This window comes from Netta rufina (genome assembly GCF_964035555.1).
Source record: "Netta rufina genome assembly, chromosome: Z".
In the NCBI taxonomy this organism is placed as follows: domain Eukaryota; kingdom Metazoa; phylum Chordata; class Aves; order Anseriformes; family Anatidae; genus Netta; species Netta rufina.
Window position 1 is genome coordinate 9,941,382 of NC_140126.1, and position 20,038 is coordinate 9,961,419.

General features: G+C 41.1%; 1 protein-coding gene across 1 annotated transcript in view; it reads left to right on the top strand.

Annotated features, from left to right (window-relative positions):
* The window catches only part of EGFLAM (EGF like, fibronectin type III and laminin G domains), an 80,502-nt gene that overhangs the window by 16,367 nt on the left and 44,097 nt on the right, over nt 1–20,038 (top strand). Inside the window, exons 2-7 of the mRNA XM_084305271.1 lie at nt 1,436–1,548; nt 3,455–3,538; nt 5,345–5,371; nt 9,724–9,841; nt 10,487–10,634; nt 18,171–18,337. Of these exons, the coding sequence (XP_084161397.1) occupies nt 1,436–1,548; nt 3,455–3,538; nt 5,345–5,371; nt 9,724–9,841; nt 10,487–10,634; nt 18,171–18,337 (657 nt within the window). The remainder of the gene's footprint in view (nt 1–1,435; nt 1,549–3,454; nt 3,539–5,344; nt 5,372–9,723; nt 9,842–10,486; nt 10,635–18,170; nt 18,338–20,038) is intronic.

The window sequence follows — 20,038 nt, forward strand, 5'->3', positions numbered from 1 at the left end:
TCAGTACTTTGTTGCAGCTGTTTGTTGTATGGGTTTGTTTTTAAGACACTAAATGATGTCTGTTTGGAGAACTTGTGCTAAAAATTTTGCCTGTTCTTTTCACAAAATGCAAACATGGTCACACCCAGTACAATCCCCACTGATTCACACAGGAGCATTGGTTGGGAGGTCGCCGCCTTGCATGATGACATGTATTGTATGGAGTGGCAAGTGGCTATGTTCCTTCAGGTGGGAGAGCTGCCCTTGCCAATGCTGCCTCTCTCCACAAGGGATCAACTTTTGCTGCTAGCCCCATGCCACCTTTGCAGCACCTTCATTGTTTGTTTTGCCCACAGAGGGCTGATGCTAGCCCCATGCCTGCACAACAATTATAGGAGAGGCCCTGGGCACAGTCTCCCTAGGTCTGATGAGAAATGGAAGAGTTTCTTCTCAGAGCCTCTCTCACTTTGAGGGATGACCGTTTTGTAACCAGCATAATTTTACTAGACAAAGTACACTCGCTTTTCTTTTTATAAACTAATGATATTCCTCAGTTAATTGATAAGGGTTTTTGGTAATACCATCAATGAAACATTACATATTTGAAAACCGGGAACTCCCTGAGGAATATCTCGGTCTCCTGTGTAACACAGTGAAGTTTATATTGCACTGGAGATTTGCTCCAGCTGCAGAGCAGACAAGATCCCACACCTGCCCCTTTCTCAGACATCAGATGCAGCTGCCTACATGATACCAGAGACAAGGAACTCAGGGTTTTCTCATCTTCTCACATTTTTTATTTGAAGCAAGAAAATTAGCCACTGTACTGAAAGGCCAGCCTGTTCAATGGAAAGATAAGGAGGTGGTACTGTGAGGTCAACATAGCCAGATAAAAGTGATGGCAGTGATGGCAAGACCAGAGAACCCATCACCATAGCCTGCAACCAGAGAGGGACAGCAGGAACAGGTCCTTTGTGCTCTTCTCATTGGGTTAAACTTTGCTTCTTCAGCGATTACCCTTTCCATGTATAGCTGTTGTGAAGGGATTGAGGCTTCAGAGGTGGGTGGTCATCAGGAGGCTTCTCAGTGTCTTGTAAAGGTGGATGAGGCAGGGGTTGGTTTGGATTTGGTTTTCCTCACACCAGGATATTTCTGTTGGACATGGAGCTGCAGGGGGTGAGTTGTCTATGAGGTGTCCTGATCTGATTAACATCTCCTTACCACCGAGGGGCTCTTCCTCCTCTCTCATCTCTCCTGGCCTCCCTCCCACTGCTGCCTTGGGGCAGGGAGGAGGAGGAGAGGGTTCATGCAGTGCAAATACAAGTAGTGGTCCATGTCTCATGGTTTTTTAAAGAGGTCAGCACATCTCTCCTTCAAGTAGTAGGTGCCATGTGAGCAAAAGGGTGTTTTTCTGTCCCATGGCTTCTGATATGCAACTGTTTTTTTTTCTTTTTAGTAGATAGACTGGGGCCTCCTCTGGACATACTTCTGGATTCACTGAACTGCACAGCCTTCAGTGTGCAATGGAGGATGCCAAAGCAGCATGCAAACACCATCACGGGATATACAGTAAGTGATCTCTCATGCTGTTAGCAGGGAGCTCTAGTGCTCTGCCTGGCCTCGGGCCTGTCCGCGAGCATGGCAAAGCAGGCAGGGGAGCCCATTCTCAGAAAATAATGCTGACATTCAGAAAGTGTTCAGGGAATGGCAGAATTGAGCTGACGGAACTGCAACTTTAAGAAACAAGTGGCTTGTGTGTTAAAAGCAAGCTATGATGGGAATTGGGGTTGGATGCCAAAGGCTTATAGAGGATATAGATTGCTTTTCTTTGGTGGTTTTCATGCAAGCATCTCAGTGCTCTCTGCAGCTGATAAAGCAGTAAAATACAGCAGAGCAGGTCGATACTATGCTGTGCAAATGAAGGGAGTTGCATGGTGATTTCAGGGCAGCTTGGACCCTTTGATTCGTGCCTCCAGCCTAAGAATCTCTTTAGCAGGACTAGCTATTCCAGACTGTGCCTCTTCACCTTCCTAGCCACACAGCAGGTACAGGGAAAGAGCATTCCTGTGATAAACTCGGGTACTGCCTGTACTGATTCCCTTTTATTGGGAATAACAGAGTGACTAGCCAAAACTGGGTACCATTTGAGTGTGCACACAGAAAAACAATGAACATGAATCTGCCATTTAATTGTTGACAAAAGGGGTGTTTATTAGGTTTCCCTTCAATAGGTGTTCCATGGCAATGAAACTCATGCCCCAAATGGAAGTTAGACAGGACTTAGCATTAAAGGTGTGGGATATCATCTAGAATGGGTTGTTTTCCCTCTTTACCAATAACAACAACAACAAAAATCAGAATCTAAAACTTAGTTTTATTTAAAAGGTGTGAACAGAAAACTCCTGACTACCTTTAGCATTAATGTTCAGTAAGAGACTGGAAGAGTGAGCAACTTCCCAGAAATTGGTATATTTTGGTACACATCTCCCTTCATTCCATGGTCACGTAGATGACTAATGCAGCCCAACAGCAGAGTTCTTTTTATTGTTATGGAAGTGCTTGTACACAGAAGCACTTGCTGCAGTAGTACTCTGCATGTCACTGCGATGGTGGATATTGGAATACAGGAATGTTGGTAACAGTTTTGGTATCCGCTCCAAGAGAGGGATATTGCAAATTCTACCAGTTTAAGTGATGTTTCTGTGATTCATAATATTTTTCAAAGTAGTTACAGTGCTTTATAGTCACAAATTATATTATTATACTTATTATAAGTATATTTATATACTTATTATAAGTATTATTAATATCATCACAAATTTTAAGTATTTTTCATTGATCATTTAGTGGATCAAATATCCAAGCCCCAGCTTATTTTTAACTCTTGAGCTCACGCATGGTATGGTAATTAAAGCAATGACAAACCTAGCATTGATTGAGCTATACCCAAACCATCTTCATTTTATGTTAGCTTTTGGCCCTCTGGCATTTCAGTGTCTCTGTGTACAGGAAATCAAATTCTCTGTGGTTCATTAGTCTTCTGTATGCGGCAACAGACGTGAGGAGAGACATTTGTGATACAGCAATTTTGATAATGGCATAATCACATAATGTCTTCCATATATGAAATAAAATGCCAAACTCGTGCAGACCAGTCCCGCAAATCTGCAGCTGACCAAGCTGATCACGGCCAAATCACGCACAATTCAAGTTGTCAGCTCAAGTCTGCCCTTAAAGCTGGGCTGTGTTTCACGTCAGATGAGCATAAACACCACAAGATTCTGTCTTTTAGTCATGCTGACAATTTCTGACAAATATGAAGGAAATGTTAAAGGGTGTTAGCTTTTCATGCATTTGAAAAGAGGGTCACAAGCTTAAATGCTGTCCACAATGTGATAACATTGCACTTGTTTTTAAATCATTGTGAAGCATTGTAGTATTCCTTAAACTGGCTTGATTATATCTTCTTTACAAGGTCTTCTACTCAGAGGTTGAAGGTGACAAAGCAGTTAAACAGCTCTCACATGATGTTCCCCTGAGTCTGGATATGCTGGGCATGGTGAGTGTTTCTTTTCATCAGCAGTAAGAGCACCAGAAGCGGAACTTGCAAGTGGGAAAATGTAGCTCTCTGGTTGCTGCTGGCCAGTGAATTACACCGAGGATCCAAGCCCCAGATTTGCTCTGGGCATGGAGCAAAAAGGAAGTCATAAAGCTTTTCAGTAATCCACGCAGAAAGCTGTGATACACTTTTGCTCCTCATTGTCTGACTAATTTATCACATAAAACTTTGGGAAGTTGCTGGCATCTTACTAACACTGACCTCTGGCTTCTACTGAAAAAAAGAACATTTAATTGTGAACGTCCATTTTCAATGAATGAATTCCACACATGGAAGGGAATTTGCACAGCCCTGCTGTTATACACAGCAAGAAATCTAAACATCAGTGCATTGTGATGCCTGACACAGCTGAGTGTATAAATTAAAGAGGACAAATAACTTAGTGGTTGTTTTATGTGTCTGTGTCTGTGTCAGATTGTGGCCTCCTGAAGTACAGAATTTAAAATTCAATTGTGCTGTTTTAGTTGCATTTGTGCAAGTCCGATTCTTAGAAGATCCTTTCAGCTTCTTTTTTTTTTTTTCTTTTTTTTTTCTTGTTTTGATTCTTACAAGCACTGACTTTTCTCATTGCTTCCTATTTTTTCCCTTTCATTTAATTAAGTTTTTCCTTTTATCTGCCCTTTACACTTTTACTTTGCTTGTTTCCCTCTCTCCTTCTCTCTCCTCCTTCCCTTTCTCTGTCTAGCCTCAGCTTCCTTCTCCACTCGTGAACAAATGCCTCCTGTCCTCCTCTGCTGCACTGCTTAGCAATTAGTGCCAAGATGAAAGCAATGCCTTGATGCTTCTGAGTAGTTTTAATACTGTCTGCTCTTAAAGGGTGTTCTTGAAACACACTGGTGTCTTGTCAGTGGGGGGAACCTGCTCTTTGAGTTCAGCAAGGCAGAATCAGTGATTTTCCAGCCTCTGCTTGGACAGAGGGTGAAGGACTGTCTTGGGGTGGGTGCTGTGAGGGAGCACTTTCATATTGTGCTCTGCAAAGAGCAGAGTCTGCCCATAAGACAGTAATGCCTCCAGCACAGGAATCAAAAGCTGATGTGTGCACACAGAGCATTGCAGGTTTCTGCGATCTTTATTTTGTGATCCTTCTTCACAATTTGATTTTTTTTTTTTCTCCTTTATCTTCTGCTCAGCATTTTTCTTCTTTATTTTCTCACCTCTCTTTCCTGAGCCTTCTCTTCTGCTGTTCAATGATGTGCATTCTCTGGTACTTTCTGACCCATGCTGGGCACTGCTCAGAAGCCTTCTCTGTAGGAAGCATGGGCGAGAGGGATGCTATGATTTCCTGCAATTTTTGGTCACTCAGTTTTGGTTCTGACTCCTGTAGGTTTCTGAGATCATGGTGAATGAAAGCATCTCATTGCCGTGATATATTATTTCTTTGTATATGTGCTATTTTCTCCCTTCTGGTTTTTATCTCTGTATTTCTTACTTGCTTTTTTCACCCCCCCCTAAAAAAAAAACAACAAAAAAACACCACCACCACCAACAAAACCTTCTTGCTGGTAGTGCCAACAAAGATCAAACAGCACATTGTTGTTTTGTCTTAGTCCTGACAACAGTAGTTCTTTCTTACTGGGAGAACAGAGTCTACATCCTTGTACTCATAGAGATTAATAACAGTCTCAAAGAATACAGTATGATGCAGCATTAGCCTTGTTTTTCTTAACTGACCCATTATTTATCTGTATTTACCATCACTTTTTAGTATGTTACTTCATTAACAAGTCCTATTTCTCTTTTTGCCAGGGTCAGCTTGAAGGACAAGCAATTTTTGTAAGTATTGCTTCACACGAGGCTCGGTCACAGCTGTGATTTAAAATAAGGCTGAACTTTTCTGATCTGGGCTTTCCACAGATTCACACGCCAAAACGTCTCCCTGTTGATCTCCAATGTTGATTCTACTTAGCACTTAGACATGATCTTTTGTAGTCAGAATGTGACAAATAGTGGATAAGGCTCAAAATCCAGAGGTAAAGAGAGGGGACACTTCTGGGTGAAGCAGCTCCCGTTTGAGAGATGGGTAAACTTTTCTGCTAGTCTCCAAAAGTGTTTATGGATGGCTTGAGCAGAAGAAGTGACCTATATTCAGGTGAAGACTTAGAGGAGACAGGCACAGTTGGGTAGACAGACTCAGGGTGATGGGAAAGAGCAAAGCAGCCTGGCAGTGGGAGATGAGATGGGGAGGAAAAAGTCTGAGCTCCTCTGGTGGGAGGAGATGAGGAGGAGCATGGGGAGAGAACAGCAATGCCGGTGCCCAGCAGGAGGGAGTGGGAGACTAAAAGCTCTTGTAAAATAGGTCTGAAATGGGTTTGCAGCTGCAGAATTATTCACATTAATTATTTCCAGCCCTGTCCATTCTGCTTCCTGTGAGCAGTCAACAGACCGGGTTTATTGTGAAGGAGGAAGCAACCAGGAGGTGCTTGCCTTGGGGTAGGGTACGGGCAGTGATTTTGGTGTTTAACTGAAATCCTTCATCAACAACCTCTTGCAGTTTTTTTTTCTTTTCTTTTCTTTTCTTTTCTTTTTTTTTTTTTTTTTCTTTTTTCCTGAGATATTTGAAAAATGGAGAAATGCTGGTGGATCCAGCAAAGCTTTCACTATCAGAACTAGCAGAGGTTTGGTCTGTAAGAGGCTGATGACCAGACAATACCTCAGGATGTGCTTGAAACAGGACTGTCTGGTTCAATCCCAGCAGAGAAGAGTTTGGATTATGGCATTTTGGAGATGAGGTTCCACGCCGGGCTCTTTTTTCTGCTTGATAAAAATAACACTTGTGAGGAGAACATGTGGAGAAGTATGACTGACTGGAATTAATCAGCTCCCAGCTGTCATTAATCCTCAGGAAGTGGTGTTCTTGCTGAAATGCTTTCTGTTATATTCATACCAAACACAACAGAAATCTGCAATAGCTTTGTGGTTAAGTCTGCATAATTTGTGTTTCCATCAGTAAGCCTCCTCTGCCGGTGTGGGTACGACCCCGCTGCTTTCTCAGAAGCTTCTCTGGAACCTGCGAGGCTGTCATAGTGAGATGCCCTGTTCCTGTGCATGTGTGTGCGCATGTGCCTGGGCGTTAGTGAAGTGGATGGTGTCTCGTATTTGTATTACATCATATTTTAATATAGTACACATACATGAGAGCAGCCTGGAGAAACACAGAAGCAGTACCATTTACTAAGGCTCTTGTCCTACTCTGCAAATATTTGTGTAGTTCAGCACAAATATATATACACAAACACACACACACACAAAAAAAAAAAAAGCAAGAAAAATTTGTGAAGTTAAAAAGTGGGAGGTTTTAGGTCTGGCACAGAGCCGTAGCAAACAACAAGCTCCCTATCAGATCACCAAACACACATACAAAATGGAAAGTGACCAGCTGAGACCAGGGAACAAGTAGTTAGGGATTCAAGTGGCATCACAAACAGCTCTGCTTCTTCTACACCTGTGTTGTAATCCAGATGCTTTATGTTTGTGGTTGTGGGTTTTTATTATTAATATTATTGTTTTTATTAAAACAAAACAAAATGGAAAATGGGTTCCCTGGAAAATGTCTTGCAAACCAGGTTTCTGTGAGGCGGCTTACCGCACAGCCTCACAAAAAGTTTCAGCACAGCTGGAGGGAGCACAGGCTGCGCAACAAGGCAGGGAGGGGTGCATAGTTCCTGCCTACACCTGATTCCCGTGCTGCAGAAAAAATATCACATTGCTTCATCCTGTTCAAGAATGTGAGATTTGTAATGAGAATACCAAATGTCATTTTGCAGGGTTTTAGCAAGGGTGTCATGTAAGACAAGAAATTGCATTTTTTGCTAGTAAAGCTTCAATATAGCACCTATATCACCTAAACCTTATCTGTAGTGCTGCTGTCTCCCCAGAGATGCCAAAAACTTGGTTTTAAGACCCTTGTCATAAATACAAGCAGAAGAGACAGGAAGTGGATGCTCAGGCCCCTGGACAGTGGGGTAACAAGGGATATGTTTCTTCTCCAAAATCTCATGTGAAACTGCCCTGGTGTGATCTGGAAATACCCTCAAATTGCCACAGGTCAGGGTAGCTTGATGATGTCTTAAACCTTTACCCGCTCATTAATATCTTGATTTTAGAAGCTTACAGGATACTTTATCTCAAAGACAGCCTCTGTATATCAAACAACTATGTTCACAGAGAAGATGTTGCTGGAAGAAAGGGGCAGGTAGACACCAGCATGTGTTAGGCAAGAGAGCATTTTACTGAGGTTTTGAGGATAAATGTGTTGAACTTATATATCTCAATAGGACTTCAATTTTGATTGGCTTTGCAGTCAATGAGGTTCATTCTGTTTTAGTTTGTTGTAGTCTTGAGTTGAGAGGTAATAGTTACGAGGCAAATACATCAATACCATATTGTTTGCTGAGGCCAAGTTGATAGCCAAGTGTGAAAGCAATCAGACAGTCAGACACATGATGAAAGATTTTTCTTAGAAGAATTAGTGTAATAAAGAGGGATACTTGCAGAAACAAATGCACACAATTTAAATACAGATGTACAGTGTATGTGGCATGGCAGGTGGAGTGGCAGGAGCAGGATCATCAGTATTGTCAATAGGAGAGGTGCTGGGTTTTCAGCAGCTGTCATTTCAGATCATGTTTTGAAAGATCTCAGTTACCTCAAATATGAGACTGAAAAAAAGCAGATAAATATTTTGGTTTGAGTGTTCTTGCTGCCTCTTTCTGGGCAGTTACTTTTTCAGTACTGTTATCATCTCTCTCAGATGAATCCAAATCATTGAAGCAGATAGAGGGTGAAGGATGGAAAAACAGGATAATGGTCAGGCAGCCCATGTTAATAGGAAATCAGTGACAGAGCTCCAAAACCGTGGAATAGAGAAATGACAGATGGCAGGGTGTTGCTAAATGATGTTATAGTAATGAAATATGTTCCCCAAAGAACAGAAAGGGAGAGTTTGTCCAAAAAATTGTCATAAGAATGTTTAGCAGATAATAAAATTTTAGGATTGTTTACTATTTTACTGCAACTGGAAACACAGGTTTAGAGTCTGTTCCAGCTTGAAGAGAAAGGAGACCTCTTCATTTTCACATGCACTGTGAGTAATGTTTTTAATATCAAAGAACAAAAAACAACCAAATAAAAAGATCTCTGTGCAACAATTTTCTATAAATGCATTTTTTCACACCATAGCAATCTGTGGCGTAGAACCTGGTATTTCTGTTTACTTGCTTTAGCTGTCAGAAATAATAAAACTAGGATTTTTATCTGTAGAGAGATTACAGGTAAAGAAGTCTGTTTTTTTATACACATGTGCTCATGCTCCATTAAAGGCCAAATCTAAACATCTGAAGCTGATCAAACAGTCACTAATGAAATTGTCATTGAAATGTAGGTCAAACAGTCACTAATGAAATTTTTTTTTTTTGGCGACATTTGCTATTTCTGCAAGACTTGAGCAGGCTCCTCTGAAAAATATTCTGCAGAACAAGCTCTTCATGTGGAGGTTAGCATTGCCTTCCTTACAGTAGTTGGCTGTGTGTTAATCTTTCCATGTTTATGGCAGAAGGACAAATAAAGGAAGTGGTTGCTTCAGGTCAAGGCTGGTAGCATGAAGAGAATTGCAGGCTAGGAATATCATGAGTGGTAATGGGATTTGTCTCTGCTTTATGAGAAATTAAAGATCCTCAGATCACACGGCTGCAAGCTGCTTCATTTTCAGAAGCTCCTATGGTCCATGCATTTAAAAGAAAAGAACAAAAAAACCCACCCAATTACACTGATTACAAAGCCCAGCAATTGGCTCAAGGGAGGGAACAGTACGTGACTTCAACTCCATCAGCAAAAGCATGACAGAGAATGCAAAATCTCTTTAACCTTGTGAATTATGCGGAGAAATGGGTCCAGGTCAGCCCCATGGATTCCCCTGGGGAGCTGCAGCTTGCAAGGAAGCACGTGGTGGTGTTTGTGGTGCTTGTTTCCGAGCTGAGCTGGGAAGGGGGACAATCCTCCCAGGAGGCTGAATGGAAAATACCATGTCAGATCCCAGTGCTGCTCACAGTTGTGTGGGGAAGAGCTTTCACAATGCTTTTTGTCTTGTTTTTTTTTTTTTTTTTTTTTTTTTTTCCTGGCTCTGGTAGGAAGTTGTTATCGGGGATTTGAAGCCCGGCACCCCACATCGTGTTAGCGTTGGCGCCTATGGCTGGTCAGGTAAAGGACGGCCCAGCATGCCAAGAGATGTGACAACCTTATCACAAGGTAAACCCTCTCTACATGGCTTTCTTTTGCAAAGCTGGCAGGGCAGGACCAGTGCAGTTTTTTCACAACACTGGCAGAAAAATACAGACCATGTTATAACCTCAATTTGCCCAAAGTCATGGATGAGCAGAGGGCAAGATATATCTCTGATAGCAGTGATCAAAAATATGTCCTCATCCCTGGAAGTATTGAAGAGTTGTGTAGACATGGCACTGAGGGACATGGTTTGGTGATGAGACTCAGTAGGTCAGGTTGATGGTTGGACGTGATGACCTTGAAGCTTTTCTCCAACCTATGTGATCCTGTCATTATCAATGTTTTAAAAGGAAAGTGGCCATCTGATAGTTGGGATGCCTTATGAATCTTTTATAAATTTCTGCTAGACCATTTGAAAAAAACCCTTTATTTTTACCCCAGCATGTATCACTTCTGTAAAACAACAGGACATGCACACATAAATCCCTGTCACGTGTGGAACTGCAATATTTTATTAATATTATTATTTTTCTACAAGTGTGGGGCTCTAGAGGGGCAGCAGGGGAAGGAAGAAGCCTATAGATTTGATTCCTAAGTTTGTGAATGTTGGGTTTCTGTGTTTATTAGACAATCTGTGCCTCTAATGCTGTTTTGTTTCTTCTGGCATAGATAACTGCATGCCCCCTGCACCACCCTATCAGCCCCAGATCGTTGTCGTCTCTGATTCAGAAGTTGCATTATCCTGGAAACCTGGAGCCAGTGAAGGAAGCTCACCCATCCAGTACTACGTAGTGGAGTTTATCAGGCAAGTTTTCCAGTGGATAACTGAACTTCAGTGTTGGTGTACTACATTTTGCTTTTTTCTAAGTTGTGCTATTGTACTGGGTATAGCTTCTTCTCATTATTTATTTACTTACAGTATACAGTACGCTAGGTTTTGCTCTCAATGTGTGTTGAATTACCATGAAAATTTAAAGACAAAGGAATAATCAAAACTGATGTAAAATCACCAGTAAGTCCTGCCTTCTGATTGAAGAAAAAAATGCCTAGTTTAATCTGTTCCCTCTAAAAAAAGCATGGATAAATAAAGTTTTAAGTTTCTCCTGTCATCAACCTCTGCTGAATCATGCAGTGAGAAAAGGGTCTATGGCAGAGCAGTCCCCCTGAGCAGATGTGCCCTTGGCTGATATAGGGAAAAATCCAGGGACTGCAAACTCAGTATGTTGGGTGGTTTTAACTGACAAAAGCATTTTGAGTCTTGAATTTGCAGGACTCAGACTTGTTGTTTTATTCCAATGCTGATGAAGTGTCCATGAAGTACTGACCTTTCTTTTGAATTATGGATGTTTTGTGTTGTTTGGGTTTGGTTTTGCTTTTATGTTGAACCCTTTAAATTTTGCAGTAATAGACGTAAATGGTGAAAAGTTGCCAGGCAAGTTGCTTTTATAAGATACATACATGTATAAAGGGTCAGGAGCAGGTGATTGTATCTGGATGCTCAAAGACATATTTGTACCTGGCTGTTCATACGCACGTAGAAGCTAATACTTGCATACAAAGCTATTTATTTTGATGTGCTTACCCCTCTGTTTACCATCACTGTGAGTGCAAAATTCAGCTTTGGGAAGTTTAATCCTTTGGGTGAACACATGGTGACAGGTTTTAGGTGAGGTTGCTTGATAAGAAGAGAGAATTGCTTCTTTAACTACTCTGAGCTGTAGAGGTCAAAAAGTCGCTCTTCAGAAAAACACATCCATTTTTAAAAAGATTAGTTGTTGTAAAAACAGACAGAAAGAACTGTTGGTTTTCAGTGCTTAAAGTACGATTACGGTCTAGGAGATATTGATATAATGAAAAGAATTCCCAGGCTGAAAGTCTGCTTGTGAACTTACGTTGCACTTTGTGTTTGAATTGAAATGCCCCATATTTAGTGGGAAGCCATTCAATGTTCACTGTGCTGGGAGGCAGGACACGAGGGCTGAAGATTTATTATGGCCATAATGTAAACTCTGCTGTAGAATTATCATGCAATTTCTTCAATATCTATTTTTCCAGCATAATCATTATCTGAGTATTTATCTCTTCTCCCCATCTCTTAACTTTCATTTACTCAGTGGATAGGAAAGGGATATTGTTGGGTTCTGACTGACTGCACATCTGTTGTTTCTGTGCTGTTGCTAGAAAATGGAGCCTGCAGGTTTACGTACACATCTTCTTGGCACCAGGGGCCTGCTAATGGAAGAAGTGGGCATTGTCATTTCCACCTGGCATGTCAGAAGCGCACCTTTTTTCAACCAGAGAGTAGAAAGGTGCCTTCACTGTTTAAGTCAAGAGATATGAGTAATTGAAATTTCAGTGTTTCGTTGTTTTTAGACTTTGGGAAAGAATTTGCTAACAGCACAATGTTTTGATTACACTGTTTAGTTTGATATTTAAAGCTAATCTTGAAGTATATTTGTTAAATTTGGGATTATACTCTCTTAGACTTGGAAGCTTGAGTATATATTTGGAGAAAGTTCAATGAGCCATAAGCCCTAATGGCAGTTAGAGGTAAAGATTTAACTTTAAGCTTCATTGTCTTTTGCTGCGTATAGCTTTAATTACTATGAAGTGTATTAACACAAGATAAAGCTATTGAAATTAAACCAATGTGAAACCAAAACAAAACTGTGCAACCTAATTTAGAAATAAGTCCTCTTATGTCAAAGAAATACAATTCTGATACTGAGCTTTTGCAAAATTAATAACTGTCTTATGCAAATCTGTGATTTCTCTTGGGTACAGCACAAACCTCTAGAAATCATGACATTGAATCATTTTGTTCCCCTTAGAACTAAGTTTTATTACTTTTACCCTAGGAAAAAAAAACATGCTGGGAGACTGAGATGAGGGAAAAACACTTTTATTTTTTCAGCTGTGATATCAGGGATTAGAACCTCACATTCATTCAGTACATTAATTGTTTGCACGTACCAGATTGTCATCAGAACCAGAGCTAACCTGCTGTCTCCTTCTGCTCAAGGGCTGAATTTGGGCCCTTACTGTCGTGGTTCCGCTCGAGTGGGCAGCCGAGCTCCACCACAGCCGCTCTCTCACTCCCCCTCCTCAAAGAGGAATGGGGAGAAAATATGTGAAAAGGGCTCAAGGATTGAGATAAGGACAAGAAAATCACGCAATAATTATTGTAACGGGCAAAACAGACTCGGCATAAGGAGATAGTAAGATTTATTGCCTACAACTAACAAGCGAGAGAAGTGAGAAAACAAAGGAAAAAAAAAAAAAAAAACAAAAGCACCTTCCCCCCATCCACCCTCTTCCACCTCCTCCCCCCGAGCGGCGCAGGGGAACGGGGGAATGGGGGTTATGGTCAGTCTACAGCACTTCTTCTCTGCCGCTCCTTCTCGGTCACTCTCGTCCCCTGTGCTGTGGGGTCCCACCCACGGGATGCAGTCCTTGATGAACTGATCCGGCGTGGGCTTCCCACAGGCAGCAGCTCTTCCAGAACTGCTCCAGATATGGGTCCGTACCACGGGGTCCATCCCTCAGGAGAAAACTGCTCCAACCTGGCTCCCCTACGGGCAGCAGCTCCTGCCAGATCACCTGCTCCTGCGTGGGCTCCTCTCCACGGGCTACAGGTCCGGCCCAGAATCTGCTCCGGCAGGGGTCTTCCACAGGCGGCAGCCTCCGTCGGTGCAGGGCCACCTGCTCCACCGTGGTCTCCTCCACGGGCTGCAGCGTGGAACCCTGCTCCACCGTGGTACTCCATGGGCTGCAGGGGGACATCCTGCTTCACCATGGTCCTCACCACAGGCCGCAGGGGACTTCTGCTCCGGAGCCTGGAGCACCTCTCCCCCTCCCTCTACACTGACCTTCGTGCAAGGCTGTTCTCTCGCTCCCTTGAGTCTCCCAGCTGCTGTGTGGCGCAGCGTTTTTTCCCTGTCTTAAATATGCTCTCACAGAGGCGAAAAACAACATCGCTTATTGGCTCGGATCTGGAAAACAATGGGGCCCTTCCCAAACATAGGGCAGCTTCTAGATCTTTCTCACAGAAACCACCCCTATAGCCCCCTGCTACCAAAACCTTGCCACGTAAACCCACTACACTTACTTAGGCTCTAACAAGGATTCCCTTGGGAGTTCTTGGGAGCACTTGGTTTGCCGTAGGCAGTGGAGCGCCATGGATGATGTCAGATATATGGTGGGCTGAGATAACTCAGGCTCTGCACGCTCAGTTTGATTAAGTGCATAAAATCAGGATGATGAGTGTAGGTCTCACTGCTATCAGCACAGTTCATACAGAATCTATAAAAAACAAGTTGAACTTAAAATAACTCACGATGTCTTTGGAAGCTTGCAGACACAAAGTAAATTGTCTATTGGTTTATGCTGAGAGATATTTTATGGCAAACAGCATTCATATGGAAGTCCCTATAACATCCTGGACTTTAGTTTAGGTTTTTATCTGCAAGATATAATATATTATATATAATATATATTATATATATATATATAAAAAAATTTAAAAAACACCTTCTCAAAAATGCCCTAGGTATTTTCACCGGAATACCCAGATGTCTAACCTATTTAATGCCTACCAGTCTTTTAAACTTGGGGACAAATTTATTCAATTTTTTGTTGTCTTCTACAGAACCACAAGTGTTTCAGCAGCCTGTCCCTTAAAAGGAGTAGCTTGCTTTCTATCTGCTGATAGAGTCAATGGCTTTCATTGTTAGTCTTGACATGTATGAAAAACTTTTCAACGTCTCAGTAGTGACATGAGCCTTCTTTTGCCATGAACTAGGCAGCTTCTGCCGATAAAACTGGGGAGATTTATCAGTATTTTGATGTTAGGATGGAGGAGACTCAGCATAGTGGCACGGGCAGATTTCTTGATTAGTTTCAAGTCTGCCCTCCAAAAAAGGTTTATCCTTGAATCCGTTTTGTGTTGAGCTATCTGTCACTGGTGCTGTGCTGAATCAGTCATATTTGAATATCTCATGCTGAAATGTGGTCAAACCATCTAAAGAAAAGTTTGTCTCTTTCCCAGTAGAAATCATTTGAATGTACCAGTTTTCATCCCAGAGCTGGAAGAAAGCTGAACACAGAAAAGTTACACTTTCATGTATGGCAGGAATTGTAATTTTCTAGTAAGTCAGCTGTGAACTTTCAGACCATGAATGCTGGTAGTGGTTCAATGGTTGCTTTCATTTGTAACGAACCCTAAACAACAGTTCAAATGGTGAAGACACCTCCTAAAGACCTCACCCGCCCCCCCCCCCAAAAAAAAAAATCCAAACAAACAAACAAACAAACAAAAAACTACTACACACACCTTTTATACAGCTTTCCTGATGAATTCATAGAATAGATATATCTATTTCAACACTTACATCACTGTTTGAAAGGGTTAAATCCCTGAAAAGTTAATTAAGGAAGAAAGAGGAGAGTTAGATACAGAAATTAAGAAGGATATATTTAAAAAATGTTACCATCAGTATAAGATTTAACAAAAGAATATGTTTAGAAGATAGTTTACTTTTCTTCTGTTGACCTACTATATTGGTTGGGATATTTTGTAAAAAGCATCAAAATAAAGCTAAACAGTAATAGTAACTAAAAATAATATCCTATAGTGCATTATTTTCTACATCCAGCATTTTCCACACCAAATAAGTACTTGTCACTGTATTTATTATTTGTAGGCGTATCTTAAAAAGTATTTTGCAGAGCTGAACTTAGATGAGTAAAAAATAGCACACAAAAGAGCAATCAAATACCTTTTAAAAATTGATTATTAGCAGGTGCTTTATTCTTAAATCATTTCCACGTGATTTTTAAAAGGAAGTTCAAGAGAGTGTAAAATTGTTGTAATCCACATCAGAAAGATTTCCCTTCTTGAGCTGAATGATTCCCCAGATCACAACATAAAGCAATAATCCAAATGTTTGGGGCAGATTTGGGGCAGAATTCTACTCTTGGTTTTTATCTGTTCAGTCCTATCATACTTTACCTCTATGTTTATTATTTTAAAAACACTCTGACTCTGTCTCTGTTCAGATTCTTACTGCATAGCACTTCTGCATGGAGATGCACAGCTGTGACTTCTGCAGCAGAAAATGCCTTGTGCTCAGAGATATCCTCTGGAGCAGCTCTGCAGAGTCCCAGCTGGAGGCAAACCTGTACTTGGTCCAGGGAAGGTGATTCTGTGAGAAGATGAGAAAAGTGGCATAAAAATGAGCCTTCTAGTGTAAAAGTTGACATGAAGTGAAATTCAACAAAATTCTGAGCTTAGGAAACACAGGAGTTGGCTGCCCCGAGCATATTCACCAGCTGAGTTCATTGTGTTCCTCTCCCCATCTGTTTGCCATTTTATCGTCTTGTACCGATTTGTTCACACAGGGAACGTTCTGGAGAAATAGCAAAGGTCAAGCGATAAATCTCTTTTTCCCTCTCCTTCAGCTGCAGACACTTACACATTCACAGACGTTTCCTCTGTTACTCATTTCTGTAGAAGGAAGTCTTGTGAGAGGCGGTGAAGTTGAAGACTAGCCTGTGGTTTGTGGAGTCGCGGTGCTTTCTCCTAAATCTCTGCAGGGAGTAATGCCTCCTTTGGGTCCCTCAATGTTGGGCATTAATGCTGACACGCTCTGTAGCAAAGCCACTGTAAGGCCATTTTGAATGAGTAGGAATTCTTTGGATTGTAATTAGAGACAAAAAAAAGATGTGTGTAGGAAAACTGAGAACATGGTGCTAAGCAAGCATGTGGACGGAAGCAAAGTTAACAGCTTTCATTTGGAAAACACTTAAAATTTTACTTTTTTGGGCATCAAAAAGTTTGGAGGGGAACAATGAAAAAGTAGACAAAATAAATGCCCTCCTGTCTACCAGGAAATGGTGATAGAAGGTGACTGAAGATGGTCTGTTTAGCTGTCATTGCATCTTGTTTTGTCTGATTTTATTTTTAGTGAGACAATACAATATTCGCATCCTGTTTGCCATTGCGTAGAAGCCAGGCAGCTGGGAGATACAGCTTTGTCAGTGCATTTGCTGTGCTGGCACAAAGAAATGAAACCTCGGTGATCAATAAATCCTGTATTGACTGATGAAAGAAAACATACATTAACTTTGGCGTTTCCTTCCAGCTGCAAATAAACAAATACAAAATGCCTGCCCTGTGCTATAATTTTTGTTGGAAGACTGTTGAAGTCATTTGCAGCTAGTCCTATGTAAACATCAGTAGCATCAGGGAGCATTTTGAGGTTATTTCCTGTAATAAATACCACAAGCCTATCTTAGAAAAGGACACTGGAATAATTTTCTCTGAAAGGTCATTTATATCCCTTTTTTTACTATCATAAGCTTCAATTCGAATATTTTGGGTGGCCTGAATTTGATGTTTACTTTTTGATTTTGTTTACATTCATTTACCTTCTCATTCCATATTCCTCCTTGATGAGACCACTTCTAGTGAGAGCAGAAATGGTGTGAAAGCATCAGGATGCTCTCTCAAAGTATTTGAAGTAGCCTTTCCCTTTCACATATTCCTCTGCAGCTGAACTTAAGCATTTCTAGTTTTCTTATGTTGGTGTTGAGATGAAACTGCCATGTGAATGGTTGTACTGATGTCAGCTGAATGGTAGTGGCATTTATCGGCAGCTGGCTTCCAGTATGGATCAACATATAAGTAGGCATAGCCCAAAGGCTATGGGATTAATTATTTAATTAATTAGTTTATCTGCATTATTATTCAGTATTTTTCTCATTTCTGGGGAGAAGGGTCTAGATCCAGATTTTCCAGTGTGGGTACATTAACCTGGGAAATCAAATGCTAGATTCCCATCCTGTTAGTGCGCTTGTGTATGTTTGAAGGGACTCAGTGGTATTAGAGCACAAGCTTTTAGGAATAAATCAGAATCTTTCCCTCTATTTCAAAGTATTGCATTACACAGCCAAAGAGGAGATGGGGAACTGGTGGTGATGTAACACCACGCAAAAACTGTGAACCCCAAATCCATAAAAACAGACAAGCAGAACTTGATTTTCAAACTGTCCTCTAAAACACGTTCTTGGCTTTATAAGCAAAATCAGAACATTGTTTTTGTATCACCATGTAGTGCAGTGTTTCCATCTCACAGGCTTTTGTGGTTGCACAGTCTGGCCCCTTAAGAACAAAGGATTTCAGTCAAGATTTAGCAAGCTTATACCTCATTTATTTTGTGTATTTCCCTGGAAAGTTTAAAGGCAATGAATTTCTACAGCTAGCCTTAATTATTTATGGTCTTTCTTTTTTTATTATTATTATTATTTTTATTTTATTTTATTCATTTATTTATTTTCTATTTTAATCCTGAAGGCCAGACCTTGACAGCAATTGGACTGTAATAAGAGAGCAGATCCAGATGGAGTCCATGGTTCTCAAGGGACTTCTCCCAAATACCAAGTATCAGTTTGCCGTCCGAGCAGCAAACTCCTATGGATCCAGCCCCTCCAGTGCACCAAGTGATGTTGTCCGAACATTCAGTGAGTAAAGACATCATTTTCTAATTACAGCTCTATATTGGGGGAAGCCTGTAGTGGACAGCTGGGGAAAGATTGCTTCTCCAAGTCAAGGGTGTACATGCACCCCTAGTCCAACACCTGGTGTTGTTCCTGTCCACAGCGCTTGCAGCATCCTGTGAATAGTGAGCTGCAAGCAAAGATTTGTAAAGCTTTCATGCTGTTTCTGTGTTCTGGAGGTCATTGCTAGATATTTTTGGATCTCTGCTTACTGACTTTTGTGCCGTCTTCATGCAGAACTTACAAGTGAATACCACGGGGAGAAACGAGTAAAACAAGTCTATTGTTCATCTTTTTTATTCTGTTCTTTGAACTATATGTAGTACATGTGTAATTAAAACAACTCTGACCAAAGTAAATCTATTGTGTTTTCTGAGTAGTTAGGCTGTTATACTGCTAAGAATAACCATGAAAATAATGATATAACAGGTAACCATCCCTTTTTTATCAGAAGCCATGTAGGAAAATATTAAGTGGAAGTGCATTCAAAATTTGCACTTACATTTGTGCAGCCATGCAGGCCATGCACATTGCAGCAAGGAGTAGGTCCCGTGCACATTCCTGATGGCCTTCTTAGGGTATAATCCTTTGCCAGGGATTGTATCCCTGTGGGCTGATTTGTAGATACTGTTGCTCATCATCTCCCCTTGAGCTGTAGCTGTGTGTGTGGGCATCCTAACCAAACTGACACAGAGCACATCCAGGACCAGTATGGCAAAGCAGAGTCCATACAGGAGGCTATGAAGATGTTAGGTAATGTGGACTAACAGGATTATATCCTTAAAGCACTAAACTTTTTTTTTTTTTTTTTTTTTTATAGCAGCTACAGCTTTTTATGGCTTCAGTACTGTAAGCCCCAGTTTTGAAGGTATTTACAGGGGATAGAACACCAGGCAAGAAAATGCCAGGGTATAGTTTTATCACATTGATGAACTCTAAAAAGGAGCTACAAGACTGGCTTTTTTCTTTTCTCACCTGTACACCCAGTTGCAAATCATTTTTAAGTAACCAGTAGAAAATGAGCAGCTGATATTCAGGTGGGATTGTGAACTCAGCAAGAACAATTTGCATACTGCAAAAATGTGGACTGCATCTTTAATGATCAATTTAACCACAATTTATGTCTAGATTGCCTCCCTATATTGAAATCCCTTGTCTTCATTGACCCTTTAAGTCAGCTTTCATTTGCTTTTCCCCTCTGCCATGTTTTGAATCCCTTGAATGATTTGCATGAAGTTTATTGTGGCAGCTGAACTCTAAGCTTAACTTCTGAAGCAAATGTTTATAAAAATGATGAAGGTGCAGTGTGTTGTGGGATTTCTTGGTTTCAGATCCTCAAGGTTCAGCTCCCTCCACCTTAAGCACACTTATGTGCTCTTTAGTATCCTGTTTATATCTGGATGTGAGTGTCTGCATTCTTTGGTCAGAAAAGATAAAGCTAATAAGCGTGGAATAGTCATTGTACTGCACTTATTACTGTAGTGCTCTTGGAAAGGCACTTTGCAAGTTTGAAAATTGGAAACTGCCCGTTCTGCAGAAACCAGTCAAGATGGCTTTAAGCCAAGGATTTTTGTCAGCAGGGCTTAGAGTCAGACTCACACCTACTGTATATAAATGCTTATTTCTGGAGAGGTTCGTACTGGGCATGAGCTTGACTCGTGTGTC